The following is a 21,710-nucleotide window of genomic DNA, read 5'->3' as shown; positions in this document are numbered from 1 at the left end:
ATACTTATCTATACTATACAGTCATTAACTGTAATGTTTTCATTTTGTACAGATATTTACAGTATTTTCTGTACTACCAGTGAAGTCGCAATCCATTCTCATGTCAGCCAGGTACGACAAGGGGAGGAAATTGTAGTTTAAGATTTGCGAATGCATCTGACTTCATAGGTCGCCGGGAAGACTTTAAAAAAAAAAAAAAAAAAAAGTCTGACTCTTAAGTAAGGCCCTCTATGCCGTAATAAAGGAAGGAGGAAACATCAACTTTAAAAAAAAATATATATTTATTAATACTATATTTAAATGGCTGGATGTAATTGGAATATCAAAACAATAATTATTTAAACACCTGCCAACAATTTCCTACTGATTCTTGATGACCGTATAAATATTATGTCATCTCTGTAGTGTACTAAGCTTGAACGGAAGAGATTTATTGTCTTATATAAATTTAGGATTCCCAGTTTAAGGTTTCTTATAAGTAATGACACATCTACTGCAAATATATTGTTGGAGGGGGGGGGTTAGATTTAGGGCACCCGGGTTAGGTTTAGGGACTTAGGGTTAGGCTCCCCCCTGAGGGACTTAGGTTTAGGCAGCGGGGAAGGGGGGGGGTTAGGCACCCCTAAGGAGAGTTAGGTTAGTTTATACTTACCTTAGCGACAATCGGGATTTCCAGCGCTGCTGGGCTCTGCTCATCTGTCGGTCAGGCGCTGCCGTGAATCGAACCGCCAGCCATGCGGCAGGCGGTATTTCATATCGATTCCCTTTCATATACTCATCATTTCTCTCCCACCCGTTTGTTTGTGTGTCCGTTTGCTTATGATCCATTCTAACCAGAGAATAGCGTTGGCTTTGGTACTTTAAGGGAATGCCGCTTCCAGAGAATATGATGTACAATCCCACCAATTATAAAATAGTCTAATGGCTAAAAGAGTAACAAATTTATTGTTCACAACATGAATAAAACATGTTAATATTGCCTCTAAAAGCAGGTTCAATAAACAAAGCCAGAGTAATGTATTAACAACCTGATTCTATTCAAAGTGATTCATGTGAGATGTTTAAATAACGATATTAACTGTCTCAATCTAATCGTTAATATTCATAAAGTACTAAATGTCCAGTACTGGTAATTGATTATATGTCCAATTCAACATAATTGTGATGGTATTGCAAGGTAGTTGGGTACATTTGAATAAGACTCACCATACAATAGTAGCTGTATTAGACAGGCAGCATGGGCTGCTTCCATCATACATAATTATGTAGGTCCGCTGCTGTGGGAATCCAATGCGAGAGCCTTTATATACTGTTCGGTTTGCAGAATGTAATGTTTTCCAATATATGTAATAGATCTTAGAAGATGGATAGGTGACTAGATCTAGGGAAAGTAGTAGCAGCAGCGTAATGACGGATTGTGTAGTACGATCTCTGGCAGACTGATCCAGAAGCTTAATGCAATTCAATGTTTCTGCGGAAAGTGTCATCCAAACACAAACTCGTAGGTCCTGCGATTATGCTTGCAAACCCACCTCGCCAGCCGTAGAATGACGGACATGCTGCATCTTTTGGGGGGTGGAGCAAGGGCGTGGCTTGTCACCATTCGCAGAAACGGGGGCATGCCGTCCCCATTTTCCGGAAGGGACGAGGCCAGGGTCTGTGTCGACAGTCGCAGATTCCTGGCCTCTGAAGACACTAGCACCCGGTCAGGCTGCGGTAAACTTCAGCTCGCGCAGCCTGATCAAAGGCACAATCACGATAGTTGGGATGGTGCTCACAAATGTAGCAATGAGGTGTATGACACCTCCTCCTGCATTTGCAAAATATGAATGGAATTGCAAAGCTGCTTGTATGCGGCTCTGCAATTCCGTCCATCTCTGAATCAGGCCCTCAGTCCACAGGCACCAGAATTCCCAACTACCGCTTGACTTCATTTGTGTCTTGTCTCTTCCACAAGTTGCCAAGCACAATGCCTAGGAAAAGTAAAAAACCCACATTGCGATTTGCAATAAACTTCTTCCAGCAATCTTCTGCACTGTTTATATCCAGGGTATAAATCTACAAAGAAGAAAGGATGATTACTTATGCTGGTTTGAAGGAACAAAAAAAAAAAAAATCTGCCTTTCAGTCTCTTTAATTCCAACAAAACTGCTCTCATCAAACCAAGGTCAAGTCTAACCTCCTCATGACTGTGGCATTGACCACCTCCTCCTAAAATGACCTAAACTCCACTGTGCATAGCAGATCTGCTCTCCCCTTGTTTATCTCCTATTTATCCAACCACTTCCATTTTCCCTTTAATTTCCCATAGGGGTCTTCCAAGGTTCTGTCCTTGGCCCCTTTCTCTTCTCCCTCTACAAATCTTCTCTTGGCAAGCTAAGTTCTTTTCAACTTTTCTACCACTTCTATGCCTGCAATAGCCAAATTTACCTCTCTCCCCGGACCTCGCTTAATCTGTCCTTTCCCGTGTCACCTCCTGTCTGTCAAATATCTCAACCTGGACACCAAAATGATACTCAAGTCTACCTATCCTCCCCAGATTTGTCACCATCTGTATTGATCTGTGTCAATGAATGTATTTCTGCCATTTCACCTTGGATGCCATCTCGCCACCTTAAACAACATTTCCAAAACAAAATTAATAATATTTCCACCGGCCAATAGTAGTAGTTATCAACCGTGATAGAGATATCAGGTTGGTAACTTGACAATAAAACCTACCCCACAAGATCGCTGCCTAGGTGTCAATCATGACTCTAAAATGTCTTTTGTTTACCACATTCATATGTCTCCAAATCATGTTACATTCATCTAAAAACCATCCAGAATATGACCATATCTTACACACTACAAAAACTCTAATCCATGCACTCATTATCTCACGCATGGATTACTGCAACAGTCTCCTTAATAGTCTTCCCCAAAACACACTCACCACTACAATCCATTTTGAATGTAGTTGCGAGGCTAATCTTCCTCGCTAAATGTTCATCATCTGCTGCCCCGCTCTGTCAGTCCCTCCATTGGTTACTAATACTGTTTCCTACCATATTCAATATAAAGAAGCTTTACTTACACATAAGGCTATTAACCAAAATACACCAACATACATCTCTTCACTTATCTCAAAATGTCTCCCAATCCAACATCTCCGCTCTGCACAAGATCTGCATCTCTCACACACACATATTACTTGCTACAATTCATGGTTAGACGACTTTTTCCGTGCTGAACCCACTCTGTGGAATGCCCTCCCATGCACAATAAGACTTTCCTATAGTCTTCCAACCTTTAAACGTTCCCTAAAAACTCACCTCTTCAGACAAGCTTATCAGATTCCAGAACCGCCCACATAACCTCCATCAGCTATCCTACCCAATTACTTCCTCACTATACAGTCCACACATAACGTAACATATTTTATGTTAATCACTTTCACATCATCTGTGTGACTGGGTCATACAACCCACCAAGAACCTCTGCAATCTAGCTGCACCATTATGCAATAGGTAGCACTTATCTTTATGTATCAAAGCCTATTTCCTTATAGATTGTAAGTTTGTGAGCAGGGACCTCTTACCTCTATGTCTTTCTGTTCTATTACTGTTTGTTCCCAATTGTAAAGTGCAACGGCATATGCTGCGCTATATATGTAACTTAATAATAATAAAATGCTTTCTGAAGCTTAATAACTCAAAAATGTAACTCATTCTTTCCCCCAGCAAAGGTTCCCCCCCTACTCTGTTGAAAATGTCTCTGTTTCCCATGTCCGATATCCACATTGACTCTGCCTTCTCCCACCACATACATTGCCTTGAACAATCCTTCCATTCCCAGAATCCGGCTTTTCCTTGCCCTGGAAGCTACTAAAACACTTCATTCATGCCCTCATCATTTCCCACCTTTATTACTGTAATCTACTACTCTGCTTCCACCTTGCACCTCTCTAATCTATCCCAAACTCTGCTGCCCATCTCATTTTCCTCTCTCTCTGCTCTACCTCTGCCGCCTCTCTCTGCCACTCACTTCACTGGTTCCCTATTCCACTCAGAATTAAATTCAAACTCATCTCCATCCTATAAAGCTCTCTACCTTACTGTTCCTCCCTACATCACAACGCTCATTTATTTCTCCTACCTCCTTGCTTAGCTAACAATTGCTACATCACCTCCGCCTTGATCCACATTTTTCATTCAGGATTTCTCAGGAGACTCTCCTAACCTCTGGAATGCCCTCCCTCGTCCTTTTGACCATCACCTAGTTTAGCCTTCAAGCGTGCCCTTAAAACTCACATTTTCATTCTAGCTTAATACCCCTCCTCCTAACTATGTAATCTATGGCATCCTCTTCCCTCTTATCCCATTGTGTTCTTCCATATCCCCAAGAGCTAAGCTTGTATGAGCAGGGCCCTTTCCCCTTTGTCGTCTCTACATAATTATGCTATCTGCTCACTGTAATTATGTATCTATGTGACTTTATATACTGTCTATCATTTATCCTATTGTCCGCTTTATCATTTTACAGAGCTATGGAACCCTTTGTGTGTCTTCTAAGTAAAAGATAGCTACATAGTACACAGCCAGCAACGAGACCTATTAGATCTTGCAAAAGGTATCTAATAGGCCTCAAAGTGTTGCTATTATGCTGTTGCGGTGTGAATACATACCCTCATATAACGCACCAAATAGAGGGCCATGGACTTTGCGGCTTAGCCACGCCAACTGAAATCCTTAGTATGTAGTAGTATAAGCGAACTATAATGCAAAATTTAGTACAAAGTACTAGCGTGAAATGGCAAAAGATAGGTCCAATACGAGTGACCTGCGCCATGCATCATTATGTTTAATCTGCAACTTATAAATACTAAACCTAAGTGTCTACTGCACTATAAGCAAAGTAAGACACAAAAAAAGGATCAGCCCATTAATCTGTACATATGGATGGGTGTGTGATGTAACTGGCTGAATGTAACCCTGTCTGTGTGGTGCCGTAGTGGCCAGCCAGGTCCAGTCATTTTTAGATTGATCCAAACAGGCTGGGTTTTCGCCTCTCAAAGGTTTCCATATTTTGTGTTAATATGCACTATATCGGTTCACAGCACTATGCTTTCATCTACTACAGACTTCAATTGTCTGCACATGCTGTCTAAACGGGAACTAATACAATGTTTAACATATAGCTTACATTTTATAGTTTACAGTACATAAAATATTTTTAGAAAGTCATTGTGTTTACTCTGGACATCGTAAAAGAAAGAAAAAAAACATTATGAGAATCTGCTCTGAAACATATCTGTTCAAAATCAAAGAAAGATCTATTACTGAAAAAGTTACCTGGTGCGCAAGGTGACCCCCAATAAGTGCGACAGCGCTGTAATACGGCAAAGTCTGGTCACAGCTTAGTCCAGTGAGCGTTAGGCCAGAGAGCATGGCTACACTGAAGGCGCTCAGCCAGGGTTTTGTCTGCTCATTGAAGCGCAATGCTGTCGACTTCACCCCAACCAAGACATCATCTTTTTTATCCTAAAATCAAATATCATAATTGTTGTCCAGTTCAAAAGTGTAAAGGTTACAGTGTTCCACGTGCTGTTTCTGTTACAACTTTGTTTATTGAGCACTAACTCAGATTCTGAATCAAGACTAATGTTTGTCAATTCAGTTAAAAACGGATTTGGTTAGTAACTAACAAACCAGCAAACATCTTTGTTATGTGACACAGAGCTACTTCTGTCCAAGCTTGCGTGGGTATTACCTGATGAGCGTAGATGGTATCATAGATTAGTGTCCACATGACTCCAGAGACATACAGAGGGAGGCATACCGACCAATCACAGGATCCCTTTATAGCAGACCAGCCTAATAGGGCTCCCCAGTTAAAAGTCAGCCCTTCGGAGAAAGTATTACAAATTATCAATGCATTTCTATGTCTCCATAAACAATAAATATTGATAAACAACGGCACTGGCAGAATATCACCATACTGACCGGTAACAAATATTTTCACTTTCTTAAAGATCTTTGAGTCTATTGAGAGGGCAAATGTTTGTATTTTATTGTAATATGTACTTGCATTAAGCCATGTACATACACAGAGTGAACTGCAACTTTTGATAGCACATTTTAATAATCTCTGGCTCTATATAGTAAGTTCCCGGGTTCTGGGGTCTGTATGTTCAATCGGGCTAATCTCTTGAACCATTGGATGGATTTTGATGGGGTTTTTACTATTCTATACAACATTGGTTGAGGATGGTTTAGGTGTATGAACCATTCATCTGTGACAAAAGGGAGCTGAGCAGTGACTATTTTAGTGAAGCAAGTCACAGAAAAAAAATTCTAATCTTTTACCAAGTTTGAAGTACAGTAGCTACCCATAATGCTGAAACAGCAAGTGAGAGCCAATCAGAGCTAGCAATGTGCCCTGTTGCTTAGCAGCAGCTTAGAGAGGGGAGGGAGTCAGGGACTGGAGCAGGATCACATCTGAGGCAGACAAAGGGCCTGATTCAGATTTGGGAGTAGAGTAAGATATAGCAAGTAACTGTACATCTTGGTAAAACCATGCTGCACTGCAGGAGGGGTAGATTTAAAAGAAATTTAGATTTGGGAGGGGTGAGTTCAAACTGAGTATTTACCCCACATGCAAGAAAAAAAAAAAAAAAAGTATGTATTTGCACCCCTTGCATTGCAACATGGTTTGTCCAGCTAGAGAGTTACTTGCTCTATCTTACTCTATTCTCAAATCTGAATCAGGCCCAGAGAGTGAGAGACAGCCTCCAACAAACCAATGCCCTGATGAAGTCACAGTAGCCAGGAAGGTGCCAGGGGAGGCATAGCTATCAAGAATTTAATTAAAAAAAACAACCATCAGAAGAACATCATCGAATGATTTCCATTCGATGTTGGAAACTTCTGACCACCACCATCAAATGGTAAAAACACTACCATCAGAACACAAACATCGATGGTTAGTGACCATCGGATTCCAATGTACTCTGAACCTGCAGGCAGACTCCGGCCAACACTCCTCCACCATGAAGTGCTCCCTCTCCAGCGTGATGTTCCCGCTCAGCCATACACCCTCGGCGAACAGAAGAGACCTCACATGGAAGTCAGCGCTGTGCTTGAACAGGGGCACAATGGCATGAAAGCTCAACAGGAAGCCAGGAAATACAGGGTACATTGTGCAAAGAGGACACTGTTCATCCCCATGTTTGCCAGCTGGGGAGGGATGCGCATGGAGGCTGCGGAAATATGCACAGATGCCCTAGCCCCGGGGACATGCTGCTGATAATGCTTACGGTAGCTGCACTACAAATCTCTCATCCATGATCCTCCTGCCCTTCCTAGCAGATTCCAGTGGCCGGGCCCCAGCCAGCTGCAGGGCAGCAGCAGTGGTAGGTATGGTGAGATGCAGGGAGCAGGAGTGAAAAGCAAGGGGTTGTGGCGAGATGCAGAGGCCTGTGGTGTGGTGCAGGGGGCTGTGGTAAGAATTAGTGGCAGGAGTGACAAGCAGGGGGCAGTGGTGAGATGCAGAGGGAAGTAGTGAGAAGCAAGAAGCTGTTGTGAGATACAGGGGGCAAGAATAAGAAGCAGGAGGCTGTTATGAGATGCAGGCAGCTGTGGTAAGAGAAAAGGGAACAATGTCAGCCTGTCACTATGTTATTGTGAGAAGATTTTGTGGCAGATCGCGGCATGGAGCAATGGTCAGGTACATAGGCTGTGGGTATGTTACACAATGTAATGACTAGCTGAAGGAAAATTAGAGGGAGAAAGACAAGAAGGTGAAAATCTGTATTGTTTCTAGACACTATGGGGCTGATGCTAAGTTTAACATATGCCTATTTCTGTAGCGTATATTAGCGCATAATATTTCTGTAGCGTATATTAGCGCATAATAATAGTGTATATTGTGCATTTTCGCACAGAGTGAGTGCTAGTACGAGCAATTTAGTGTCATGTGCATTTTGATCGCATCTACACATACAACTGGTTGGGCATAACTGTGTTGCAAAAATGTGTTTTCACGCAGACAAAGCTCATAGGGCGTGCCGAAGCAGCTGCGGGTTATTGCAGAGTTACACCTGAGAGTAAATAGACCTGTTTGCAGACGTATCTTTTGCACCTAGTATAGGGACAACTATGTATATGGGAAACAATACACATTTTTTCCGTGCACAGTTTTATAGCATTATATACCCAATTTACTTCCAGCTCTGCGTCAGCCACTATATGTGCTATTATGATATCCTGTTTGCGCGCGGAGTGCAATACAGTTACATATATGCTTTTTAAACACTTCTTTCATCTGTCAGAGACAGATACATGATAGTTTTTCTTAATGAAACAAAATGTTTTGTGCATAGGACTAAGCTTACCTAATACAAGCTGTGGCCAGTATGTTATCCTCTTCATTAGTGGATAGGTAAGTACCAGTAACAAGGAAGCAGCTCCTAGAGCAATACTAAAAAAAATATATGTGAGAAAGCAATAAAACAAAATACACAAAAGTTAATTATGTAAAAAAATATCAGTTCACACCTGTAGCTAAATGGTTTGAATCATGGCATGCTGGCCTCTGTATTGGGTATCACTGGACATCGTTATTTAATTTTAAAAAATGTTGCTTTTTATGGATTGTGTCTAAATACATGAAAATCATAATGGTCTTCTAATATTCCATCCAACCAGGTATAAATTGTTTTAATTGTAATTAGAATGGATTTACAGCTATTTTAATCCCAACTAATCTGAAGCAGTGTTTACTGTTATGACTAACGTTCTTGACAGTACAACGTCTAAAGAAATATATCGATAATTAATGACAACTACGAATTCAAAGATAAAACCTGGGCAAAGATAATAGCTTTCTTTTAAAAATTCTAACTTTTTTCATTGTGTGTAAAATGGCATTTGCAGTTTATTTTGAGTTTTTTTGTAGTAGTAGTTGTTACAATGCTTTGGTGTGCTCTTTTACAGTTGTCCAAGTAGGAATTTAAGCAATGATTAAAAGTATCAATATATTAAAATATATTGAAACAAAACACTAATAGGGGTATTCAATATGGGTGTTTTTTGCGTTAATATCGCATTTTTTATTGTTTTTGCGTTAATATCACTGGTTTTAGTTTTACACCGTATTCAATTTCAAAGACTTATCGCATTTTTGAAAAGTCTTTGATAAAAAACGGGGATACATTTTCACCATTGAATAGTTGTCGAAAAAAAGTGCAGAATTGGGGTTTAGGGGTGCAGGCTTAAAAAAAATAGCCTGCACCCCTGAGATTCACATTTAAAAAAGAACTGTGTCAAAAAAAGTTTAAAAAAAAAATAGGGACACCCAAAAAATTACTTTAAAAAATGGGGTGCAAAAAAAAAAAAAAAAAGGGAAAAAAATTGTTAAACAATAGGGAAATAGGTTCAGGGCTATTCTGCATGTATGCGGCAGGTGCACAAATGCAGAATTTTGAAAAAATTACTTTAGGGACATCAAAATATGCTAGTACCCATTTTCATGTACCCCAAATTTGATGGGACCACTAAAAAAAACGAAAAAAATAACCTAAGTGCTCTTCCGCATCACTTCTTCAATGTCGGGAAAAAAACACCTGCTGCGGCTATTTAAAGCCCCGACTTTCAATTAAAGGCTAAAACGGGGGTACCCATAGTGTTCCCCCATGTTTTTACAACTTTAGGGGGGTCTTACAATTATTTTAAGGAAAAATTCGTAACTTTACGCAAATCCAACTTCGGAGTTTGCCGTTTTCGTTAATTTTATATTGAATACGGGGATAAGCGGGAGCGCGCACCATTCTTTAACGCAAAAAAAATCTCCGATGTGCTCCGTTAACTGCAGCCTTCAAAACTGCAAAGTTAACGCATTTATATTGAATACCCCTATATAAATTAAAAGGTTGTAGTAGCAACAATGTTATGCTATATTCAAAGACTAAACAACATAATACAAAATTGTATCTATGGTAATTCACCGATAATAAATGTGAATAATAATCTCAAAATAAATGGTCCCTTCAGTGTTATTCAGGTAATAAAGCCCTCTTACAGGAAGACGTTGAGTACTGGTATGTTAGTACAGTAGCACAAAACAGGTATGGATATCTATAGAAATAATAAATGGCATTATTAAATATATTTAAAACAGACAGTTTAATAATAATATATGGGCTGCTCACCTATAATTATTCAGACACAAGAGGACACCCAAAGCCAAACTAAGCTGTCCTCCAAGGAAAACCAATGACTGGAAATGAGAGACATCTCCTGCCGCAATGGGGCGACTCGCCGTTCTTGCCACCTATGTGATGAGATCATGATAAGTTAGATGTCAAACTAAACTTTCATAAGAAGGGAAAATACTTAATAAGGTCCAATAACTGTATTACATTAAAAGCATAATTTAGAGTTAGGAGCAAACAAGCTAAAGGGTGCACATGTGCACCTAGACAAAACATGCTACAATACAAGAATGCAAATTATTTTAGCAAGAGAAAATGTGACCTGCTTTTGTGTTTAGCACGCAAATAGTGGGCAGCTTTATTACAGTGCGATGTGGAGCTGAGCTTGGACATGCCTAGTCCCAACTCTAATGCTGGATATAAACTGCCAGATAAAATGCGTCAGACCGGTAGACATTTTATCTGGCAGCCTGACACCCAGCAGATACTGCGGCCATACAGTGTGAGATATGTCACAGTGTATTGGCCCCGATATCTGCGCTCCGCCCCTGGGGAGGAGACATTTCCCTGTGTCTTCCATGGGAAGGAACAGGGGAAATGTCTGTCAGTCGGCCGCAGCTGGGCATACACTGTCCGATGCAGCAGACATTCAACTTAAAAAATATTGCATCGGACAGTCATGCTGGACAATCCGGCATGCCCGATCGATCAATATTTTACCCTCGGTTGCCCACACACACCTTACAATTATCAGGGCGATCCGCTAATATAGTGTATGCCCAATTTGTCCCTCTGCAGCACAATATAAGTTTGATAAATGTTACAATCTAGCTTAAATTACGCACAGCTCAAAGAGAGGACCTATAGGTCTGTTATGCTTAATCTAAACAGAAGTTGGCATTTGAAAAGCATCTACCATTAGGAGGTACTAATATAGTTCTTATACTTTGGTTACGGGAACTTAATGTCAGAACTGAGCAGGATTTGACCAATCTCTCTATTTCCATCTTCCTGCTCACACCAATGCGATATTTTGCTCACACATTTATGTGTTCCTATTTTTTTAAGATAAATTAATTTATCTCGGTGTGATCTGGGCAAGGTGTGGCCACGGCTTCCCGAAGGGAGCTCACTAGGCACTTTAATCACCAGGCTAATATTTAAAAGAAACGCTCAGAAATTGTCAGGCTTTTTATGATTGAATTAGGTTAAGAACATCTATTTAAAACTTGTCCAACACAATTTTATTTTAAAGACAAAATATTTTTTTATTTTTTTTTTAGAAACACAGTATACCATAAAAATAGCAATTCTTATGGTATACCGTAGTGATGACCATCGATGTGCATGCACAGACCTGCGCTGCCGATGTTTCCTTGACATCGGGGCTGCCATCAATGGAAAAAACACTTGCCATCGGCCATAGACCATCTATGACCATCACTAATATACTGTGTATGAACTTGTACTGTTTAGGATAACTGTCCGCCCTTAATCGGAGGCCCTGTATCGATAATCTTGATCAATACTGGAGCACCATCATTTAAAATGAAATTAGCTTTCACAATAATACCTATATATATATATAAAAAAAAATAATAATAATAATCTGCAGCTTCCAGGTTGGGGGTGCAGCTGGATTGCCCGATCACTGTGATCACAAGTGATAGAGACACACTAGGGGCAGAGCCGTGGGTGCAGGGGGGATCAGGAGGTGCCTCTGAGATTGGCAACTGCTGGACGCTTATCTTCCAGTAGCCTAGTAGGTGTTTCTAAATAGTCACATCAAATGGAGACCATGTCAGGGTAATCCCAGCCTGGCATGGACGGCATCTGATGTGACCACACCAGGAAAGTAGTTAAAGACTTTACAGATTTGTTTTGGAGGATACTTAAAATATTGTTATGGTTATGGTGGATCACTTCATTTCATTTGTGGTCTACTTATTGCTAACTCAGTTGTTGCTCATCTATTAAATCTGTTGGGGGAGTTCAATTAGCCGTGAAAATATAATTTATCATGCTTTTCACACCCATAGGAAGCATCTACAGCTCATCACATCCGCGATTTTAGCGCAATCCTATTACAATAGTCGCAAAGCGGCATTCACGTGATAATTTTTTGTGTATTTGGCGCGATAAGTATGGGGAAATACGGGGAAATCTGCCTGTACCCCCCAAAAAAACAAACTAATATAGGATAACAATATAAAAGTGTATTAGTGGCCATAATAAAGGTATTTGGGGCTCTTAGAATGTGTCACATTGCCGTTATAAACATGTTTCTTAAACAGAATATAATGTTATAAAACAAGCGGTTTTTGGCTAAATAAAATGCCTAAAAGTATATATTTGTGTCATTTAAAGACACCTTTTCAAAAAACTTAAAAATACGCCTATTACACCCACCTGCAGTCTTAAAAAAACCTGTCCCACTCATACAGCACCCCCATACACATCTGTCCCACTCATACAGCACCCCCATACACCTGTCCCACTCATACAGCACCCCCATACACCTGTCCCACTCATACAGCACCCCCATACACCTGTCCCTCATACAGAACCCCCATACACCTGTCCCACTCATACAGCACCCCCATATACCTGTCCCACTCAATACAGCACCCCCATATATCTGTCCCACTCAATACAGCACCCCCATATATCTGTCCCACTCATTACAGCACCCCCATATATCTGTCCCACTCATTACAGCACCCCCATATACCTGTCCCACTCATTACAGCACCCCCATATACCTGTCCCACTCATATAGCACCCCCATATACCTGTCCCACTCATACAGAACCCCCATATACCTGTCCCACTCATACAGAACCCCCATATATTTGTCCCACTCATACAGCACCCCCATATATCTGTCTCACTCATACAATACCCCCATATACCTGTCCCACTCATACAGAACCCCCATATATTTGTCCCACTCATACAGCACCCCCATATATCTGTCTCACTCATACAACACCCCCATATACCTGTCTCACTCATACAACACCCCCATATACCTGTCTCACTCATACAGCACCCCCATATACCTGTCTCACTCATACAGCACCCCCATATACCTGTCTCACTCATATAGCACCCCCATATACCTGTCTCACTCATACAGCACCCCCATATATCTGTCCCACATCAATTAACCCATTTTCCAACATTTTGTACTTATTCACCCCAAAAATAACACGTCATTATTGGCCAATTTAAGCTAATTAAAAATATATTTTTTGCCTAATTAGTAATTGAGGAAGTGCCAGTGATTCTAAACCAAGTCCTGACGTTTTTAACCAAAAATAGGGGTTTTGCAGAACTTATCACCTGCTCAGAGGTGGTGAAAACGTTTTGCAGCAAATGGTATACAGAATTTGCATCCGCGAAGAGTCGTAGCTAATAGGATTGCACGAAAAGTAAACATTTGCGCGATAGTCTACACACCAATAGTCTGAGACTACACACACGAACAAGGCTCCTGCTACACCAACCCTCCACATATTCTGCAGATCTGCATCATTGCTTGCTCAAAACTTATAGCGAGGCCTTTGACTAGCTTGGGTTGCTACCCTACCATCTTGCCTGAGAGTCTTGGGTTGCCTAGTATGACTAAAGCCGCGTATCCACTAGCAGATATCGGCACGACAGTACGATTATGACATCGTAATCGTACCGTCACTCCCCTTCCCCCTGCAGTGTCTACACTCAGGAGCGTAGGGAGGGCGGTTCCACTAAAGCACGAGCTCCAGGCGCCTTAGTTGCCAGAGGGCGCCCTGAAGTCGGACTCCGGAAGCAGCTGTCAAGTAGCTGACAGCCTGCCGGGTCCGTTTCCAGCCTGCCAGGTGCTATGATACAGAGCAGCAGCGTCCTGTCCTGCCTTCCTGCTGCTCTAGTGAGAGACTCCGTGGTCAGAGAGCTTGTGCTGAGCCCTGATTGGTGGAGCTCAGCACATGTTCATCTGACCCCCAGCAGAGGGCAGGGCTACAGCAGCATGTCGACGAGGATGAAGCTGCAGGGTCCACATTAAGGCGCCTGTATGTGTGTATGTGTAACTCTTTATGCCTGCATGTGACCCTGCCTGTATGTGTATGTATATATATATGTGTGTGATTCTGCCTGTATGCGTATGCATGAATGAATGTATGTGTAACCCTGCTTCTATGTATGTGTGACCTTAGTGTGTGTGTGTGTGTATATATATATATATATATATATATATATATATATATATATATATATATATATATATAGCGGGGGGGGCATAGCTACTCATGCTCCGGGCGCCCTGTCCACCTACACTGAATGATTGATCGTTCAGAGTAGGCACATCAATCATCTCTGAACATGGGCAATCTGTCATTATCGGCAAACTGACCAGCATGTTCAGCAGATGACTGATGTCGAAAACGACCAGCAGGAGCGCGCATCGCTGGTCATTTCCGACATAATAGTGCCCGATTTGTGCACGATTACTGAGCAATTGCACGGTTACGAAGACTAGCTTATACTAACCATTGTAGCATATTTAAGGCACCCAATGTGACTGCCTCAACTGGTACTTTAATAGGATGAACAATCTGTGGAACTAATGATTTTGTGGGTATCTTGTTTTTTGTATATTGTATTTTGTAGTTTGTATTTCCACAAAGTCTAATCATACCACCGCGTATTGCGTATACCTCCCATTGTAGTGCGACCAAGATGGCTGCCTCACCAGGTACTATCATACGTAGAATTAACAATCTGCGGAACTGATTATTCTATGGGTATATTTTACTCTGTATTTCATATTTTGTAGTTAACCGTTGTACCCATTGCAGTGCTCAAGATAGCTGCCTTGTTTCTAATAGTTTCTCTCCTGCAATTGTAAACTGCTTTGAGCCCATTTGTTGCAGAATAGCGCTATATGAACATAATATTAGATATGGTGATGGAACTGGGTCTGTAACGTAATGTACATAAAATATATCGCTCATATCTTCTCAGGTATAATTTAACGTCAAGCAAATTGAAAATGTATTGCATGTTTTCCTAGGAGTATTTCTACGCTACCTTTCTATCAAAGTCTTTGTCCCACATATCATTAATAGTACACCCAGCACCGCGCATGAGTACTGCACCAGTGCCGAACAGTGCCAGCATATATAAGTTAGGGAGGCTGCCTGCCTCTGCTGCCAGGGCAATACTCCAGGTGCAGGGCAAGTACAACAACCAGGTTCCTGAAAGACATAAAAAAGGATATGTGCTAGTATATAGGTGTACAGTAAGCAATTAAGGTCAAAGTTGTGGACTTCAGACTATATCATAGTATAATCAGCTTTCTACCCAAAGTAGCGGTTTTCTAATCCAGTGTTTAGATTAGAAGACTGTCCCTACATAAATACATACATAATTGTAGATCTAGTCAGTAGATAACTAGAAAGGTCAGCACACTTGGATACTTTTATTTAATCAAAATACATTCCAGCACTTAACGTACTACCATCTAATAAATCAAGTGCATAAAAGATGTCAAATACTAATCAGGATTGCATATTAGATGATATGTAATAAAGCTGTATAGTAGGCCACATAGTGCAGGTGGGCCCAACAGCAATGTTGGTGCATAGCTGGCACCTTCCTCATATGCTCCAGTGTACACTTACACTGTACATACTTGTGAAGGTTTGGTCTAATCCAAAGACTGTGGCATTATTACAACAAGGTTAGCAAAATACTACTTTGGGATAATGAAATGGTCACACACTCTGTACTATCATAGCAGCTCGCCCGATATCAGTACCTATATATGGCCCCAAACCGGAGTGCAAATATTGCTTTCGCTTGAGAACCATTACAGCTCTGCAGAATCTGTTGGTGACTATACTGCAGCATGTGCTGGCTACAGATCATGTAATATTGCAGTCTAGACTCTAGAGCAGCGCTGGCCAACCCGCGGCTCTTTTGTTAATATGATGCAGCTCGGGCTACTACAGGAAGCACTGCGTAATGGGCACTACTACAGGAAGCACTGCGTAATGGGCACTACTACAGGAAGCACTGCGTAATGGGCACTACTACAGGAAGCACTGCGTAATGGGCACTACTACAGGAAGCACTGCGTAATGGGCACTACTACAGGAAGCACTGCGTAATGGGCACTACTACAGGAAGCACTGCGTAATGGGCATACTACAGGGGGCTCTGCGTAATGGGCATACTACAGGGGGCTCTGCGTAATGGGCACTACTACAGGGGGCTCTGCGTAATGGGCACTACTACAGGGGGCTCTGCGTAATGGGCACTACTACAGGAAGCACTGCATAATGGGCACTACTACAGGTGACACTGCGTAATGGGCACTACTACAGGAAGCACTGCGTAAAGGGCACTACTACAGGGGGCACTGCGTAATGAGCACTACTACAGGGGGCACAGCGTAATGGTCACTACTACAGGGGGCACTGCGTAATGGGCACTACTACAGGGGGCACTGCATAATGGGCACTACTACAGGTGACACTGCATAATGGGCACTACTACAGGTGACACTGCATAATGGTCACTACTACAGGGGGCACCGCGTAATGGGCACTACTACAGGGGGCACCGCGTAATGGGCATTACAACAGGGGGCACCGCATAATGGCCATTACAACAGGGGGCACTGCATAATGGCCATTACAACAGGGGGCACTGCATAAGGGGCACTACAACAGGGGGCACTGCATAATGGGCACTACTACAGGGGGCACTGCATAATGGGCATTACAACAGGTGGCACTACTACAGGGGCCACTGCATAATGGGCATTACAAGAGGGGCCACTGCATAATGGGCATTACTACAGGAACATTGCCTAAGGGAAAATGATTGAAAGCAAGGATTGTCAATAGTCCCACTGGTACAAAATTAAAGTAAAACAGTAAAAAAATATATATATATTGGGAAGATTATATAAACTGTGTATTTTCAATGTCCTGAGCTCGCCCCCAATGTGAATAAAAACAGGGGTGTGGCACATGGTCATGCTCCTGCAAATGTCATACCAAAGGCGTGCGTATGCCATCGGCTCTTTAACTTTATTACAGATACTTTTTTGCTCTTTGCCTCTGACTAGTTGGCTGTATGCTCTAGCGTGTGACCAAATTGAAACCTTTCGCTCATGTACAGCAGCAGGATCAGCCTAATTGGCCAATATTATATTGAGCTCTGAAAGAGGACATCAACATACATTGGTATGGGGGGTCAATTCATTTGTGAACTATGCCCTTGATCTAGTGTGCGCAAAAGGCCACACTTATGGTAGCCTCAAAACCAAATACGCAAATTCAGGGTAAATTTGCATGCCATTACTGGGGTTCCAACACTGTTGCACCAGCACAACACGGGCATCGTCTGCAACTGAAGTGATCCCAAGGAATATGTGTTTTGACTATTCAAAAACTCTCACCTATAGGTTTATCCAGCCTCATAAGCCTTAGGTAAGGCTGGACATTTTTTGGCATTGACTCAACGATTCCAGCTGCAGAAAAGCCAGGCTTTGTCCATACATGAGGTGAGGATTTCAAAGGTGCAGTGTGAGACATGATAGGACACCAAGTTCTTCTAGAAAGGTTTAGTGTCTGGTTCCTGGGAAACCATTTGGTGTTGAGTAATGTCTTCTCGCAGTGGTCATTTTTATGAAAATAGCAAGCCCAGGAACTATGCACAAGGGTACCGGGTCTATGTGCCACTTTGTGGAGGGAAATACATGTTCGAAGCATCGTGGATGACAGGGTCATCATCATCATCAAGACTTTTCCCTGTGAATTTAAAGAATTGTGTAAATATGACTATTAATATTATAATTATTAAACCTAATTTATGTAGGGGAGTTTAAATTTTTGTTCAGTTTCATGCACCAAACTCCCACTACATTGTAGCCATAAAATAAAGAAGAGCCATGTAAATTCAAAAAGCAATTTTAATAAAGTTTTTAAGACAGTGTCCAGTTGGTAGTCTACTGCGTGGAACAGGAGTGGAACTCAACAGTCACAAATAAGGTGGATGACTTGCACTGTTGATGCTCATAATACTATATTACTGCAACCCATTTTCTAAACATTTTTAATAAAAGTAAACTATGCTATAAGGCTTATTTGCTAACATTACATTTAGGAGCAAACTTTGCACTACATTATAACAGTTGAGCAGACACATGCTTTCCAACTTTTTTTGAATCAGAGCACCCTAGAGTATCAGCATTGTTTTCACGGCACCCCTAAGTTTACGTTTGTTATTGAGAAATTCAGGAAAAAATGAAGTAAAGTTAATTATATTGTGCTCACCTGTCATCCTTAGGCTCAGTTATGTGGTGTTGGATAGGTTTGCACTTCTGTTTGCCCACATATTTACATTACATTGACCATAAATAATTTGATTTGCTGCTGGACCAATAACCTGAGGGACCCCTGCAAGTGTCCCGAGTCACCCCAGGGTGCCACAGCGCACAGTTTGGGAACTGCTGTGCTAGACAAATAATTTAAGAAAAAAGTAACATTTTGATATAATTGTCCATTCAAACAGTCCTTTCAGGACATGGCAATCTCTTTAGGCATCTTTACCTGACAGATACTTTTTTTTTTTATTAAATCTTATTGGCCTTAGAAAAATACACTGTAATGTAATGCTTCCCATAGTTATGTTAGTGATCACAAAATGTAATTGTCTACTTTTTCTGAGGGAAATCGGTATGTTATATCACCGGATGTCAGCCCGTCAGATGAAATACCGATGCCAGAAGGCCAGCAGATGAAGATCCCGATGGGGAAGGTAAGTAGGCTATCCCTAACCCCCCCCCCCAGGGATGTCTAAACCTAACTTCCCCTCACCACACCATGAACCTAACCCTCCCGTGAGACCCTAAACCTAAACCTCCCCCAACGCGGCTATTCGCTCCCGTTTCCCAGCTTACCTACGATCGGTATGCCGGGTGTCGGGATTTTGGCGTGGGGCTAATGATAGGCGTCGGTATTTGGACGCCTATCATTAGTCCCATGCTGGGATTTCACTGTCGGGAAGCCGGCGGTCGGCATTTCAACCACCGGCTTCCTGACTACATCCCTTCTGAGGATATGGTTACAAAATATTTGCAGTTAAGCTTGGTCTACACTATACGATCTATCAGACCGACGCGTGTATGCCCAATCCAGCGTTTCCGTCCGTCGTTGATTATATCATCCCATCAGATGGGACTAGTATTCCCGCTAGGCTGTGTCAGTGGGACGTCGCATGCCTGATTTCAAGTTGCTGAAATGCGCCCTACCCTTATGGCGGCGCCCCGCTGAAACAGCTGTTCCCACTTCTCTTACATAACTGTAGGAATCTGCTACTCTAGACTCGGACAAGCGGAGGTCTATAATTCCTATATGTTTTGTTTTCTTTGACACATTTCACTGCCCAAACCAGTGGTTCCCAAACTGGGTGCCACAGGGCAATTACAGGGGTGCCATGAGTTAGTGATCCAGGACCAAATCAAATAAGTTACAGATGGTTCACGTGATAAGCAAAACCAGTGCTGGTGGCTGCCAATCATAAAATATGTGGACAAATAGAAACACAATCCTGTCTGCTACATAACTTACACGAAGGATGACAGGTAAGCACAATTTAATTCATTTAATCATTTCTATAAGGTTTCTTAATAAGATACTTTTGGTCTAGGGGTGCTGTGTGAAAAAAATGCAGATACTATAGGGCATTGTGATTCAAGTTTCTAGAACCACTGGCCTAAACGGCAACTTTCTGTATTCATAGCTCATTTACTTTGTAGTTATATTATATGAAAGTTTATACATTATTGAATACTACAAAATATTATTTATTGCAGCTATGATCATGCTGCAGGAATAGGATTGTTCCAAAGTGCAAGAAGAGTTAGTCTGAATGAGGATCCATGTAAAATATTATTTTGTATTTATTTTAAATGATAACGTTAATCACAAAACTTTAAAGTCAATCATTATATATTACCCAGATAGTCAGCACTGAACTCTAAACTTCATGAGTCCTATAATAAAAAAATAGCAGTTTTAGATTTACACTTTAAATTTTACAAATGAAATTGCAAGCATAAAGCAAATATTTTACTGGCTGATCACACTAATTGCATTTTATCATCTTCCTACAAACCCCTTTCCTATGTGTGATACATGACATTATATAGTGCCACTAGCAGTGACTAGCTGGATATTGATCTTCATAATTACAGCATATATGGTGGGGAAATAATGTGTCTAAAAATAATTTCCTTTACTTAAACCATAGAGATGTGGAGATTAACACATGATGGATTACCTGCTACTAAAGAACGAATAAACCCAGAATTCCCTGACAAGCAGAGACTAGCAGGACATGCTGGTGTTTGTAGTTCCATAACAGCCCGAGAGCAGATACATTAGGGAAAGATGCAGTATAAAGAGCGAGGATCATACAACACCCTAGGCCGTCCCACAGCGTATCAGGGGTAGCAGAGCTTCTCATAGAACATGTCCTGCCATTGCCACTAGCAGCAGCAGCAGCAGCAAATCACATCCAGGGAGGAGGAGGAGACACTGATCGTGACTGCTGTATCGCGCCCAGGCCTGAGCCAGTGTATGGTAAGGTTCCGGAGACCTCTGTCCCTAGCTGATGATGTCACTACAGCGTAATATAGTCGCCGCTGCTGGAGTTTTCCATGTCTACCAGAGCAGCGATATAAAAAGCAGATGACTCAGTCTCAGATTAGTACACTGACTGCACATAGATTAAATTACTCTCACTAAATATATTCCCCTGTAATCTGTCTAGAGAGGATCATATATGCAGTCATATCAAATCTTGTTTGGTGTTTACTTTCTAATTATAATTGAGCTAATGTGGATCAGTAAAGATTTATCATATCAAATAATTCATATAACACATATTATTTTACTTAAAATGTAAGTGGCCAATGCCAGGCAAAAATGTAATGGGTCATGTTGGTAAGGGTTGCTCCCTATGCATTCTGTCTCACTTTCTGTTAATATGTTATTAAAAAAAGCCTGTTTCATAATAAAATATTATTTTATGGGATATGGAAACACCGCAAAACAGCTTTGCATACACTCTGCAGATCGATTCTCTCTCTCTCGGCTGGCCTGCAAGTACACTTTGGGACTGTTTATTAGCCTAATCTCCAACATCAAGCGTAAACATCAGTTTGTGCATGATTTAAATAGCTAGTCTATTTAAAAAAAGCCTGAACAAAGGAAATATCGAAGATATCGCCTGCTTTAGGCAAACTAACACTGCAGACTACAGGTCTTAAGGTGCCTATCCACTAGCAGCCTGTGAAACGATTGAATGATTACGACATTGTAATTGTGCAGTCGTTTCGCATGTGCCTACACTGAACCATCAGTCCTTCAGTGCAGGCACCCTTCCTCATCCCCGAACATGGCCAATCTGTCCTTATCGGCAGATTGACCAGCATGTTCGGGCGATGATAGATCTCAAAAAC

General features: G+C 41.5%; 1 protein-coding gene across 2 annotated transcripts; it reads right to left on the bottom strand.

Annotated features, from left to right (window-relative positions):
• Nucleotides 1-926: 926 nt before the first annotated feature.
• Nucleotides 927-20,840, bottom strand: COQ2 (coenzyme Q2, polyprenyltransferase). Of its 2 annotated transcripts, XM_088456430.1 has the most exons (9): nucleotides 20,528-20,840; nucleotides 20,204-20,240; nucleotides 17,643-17,994; nucleotides 15,263-15,429; nucleotides 10,190-10,311; nucleotides 8,375-8,460; nucleotides 5,752-5,885; nucleotides 5,334-5,522; nucleotides 927-2,058 (listed from the first exon to the last, which is right to left on the bottom strand). In XM_088456430.1, the coding sequence occupies exons 3-9, from the start codon at nucleotides 17,980-17,982 to the stop codon at nucleotides 1,918-1,920; spliced, it is 1,179 nt and encodes a 392-aa protein (XP_088312556.1). In that variant the 5' UTR covers nucleotides 17,983-17,994; nucleotides 20,204-20,240; nucleotides 20,528-20,840; the 3' UTR covers nucleotides 927-1,917. The 2 variants fall into 2 exon arrangements, with proteins under 2 accessions (XP_088312556.1, XP_088312558.1); XM_088456432.1 differs by lacking the exon at nucleotides 20,204-20,240.
• Nucleotides 20,841-21,710: the final 870 nt, after the last annotated feature.

This window comes from Taudactylus pleione, unplaced genomic scaffold (genome assembly GCF_031769625.1).
Source record: "Taudactylus pleione unplaced genomic scaffold, aTauple2 ptg000703l, whole genome shotgun sequence".
In the NCBI taxonomy this organism is placed as follows: Eukaryota; Metazoa; Chordata; class Amphibia; order Anura; family Myobatrachidae; genus Taudactylus; species Taudactylus pleione.
Note: the sequence above shows the minus strand (reverse complement) of the source record. Positions and strands in the feature narration are given on the sequence as shown.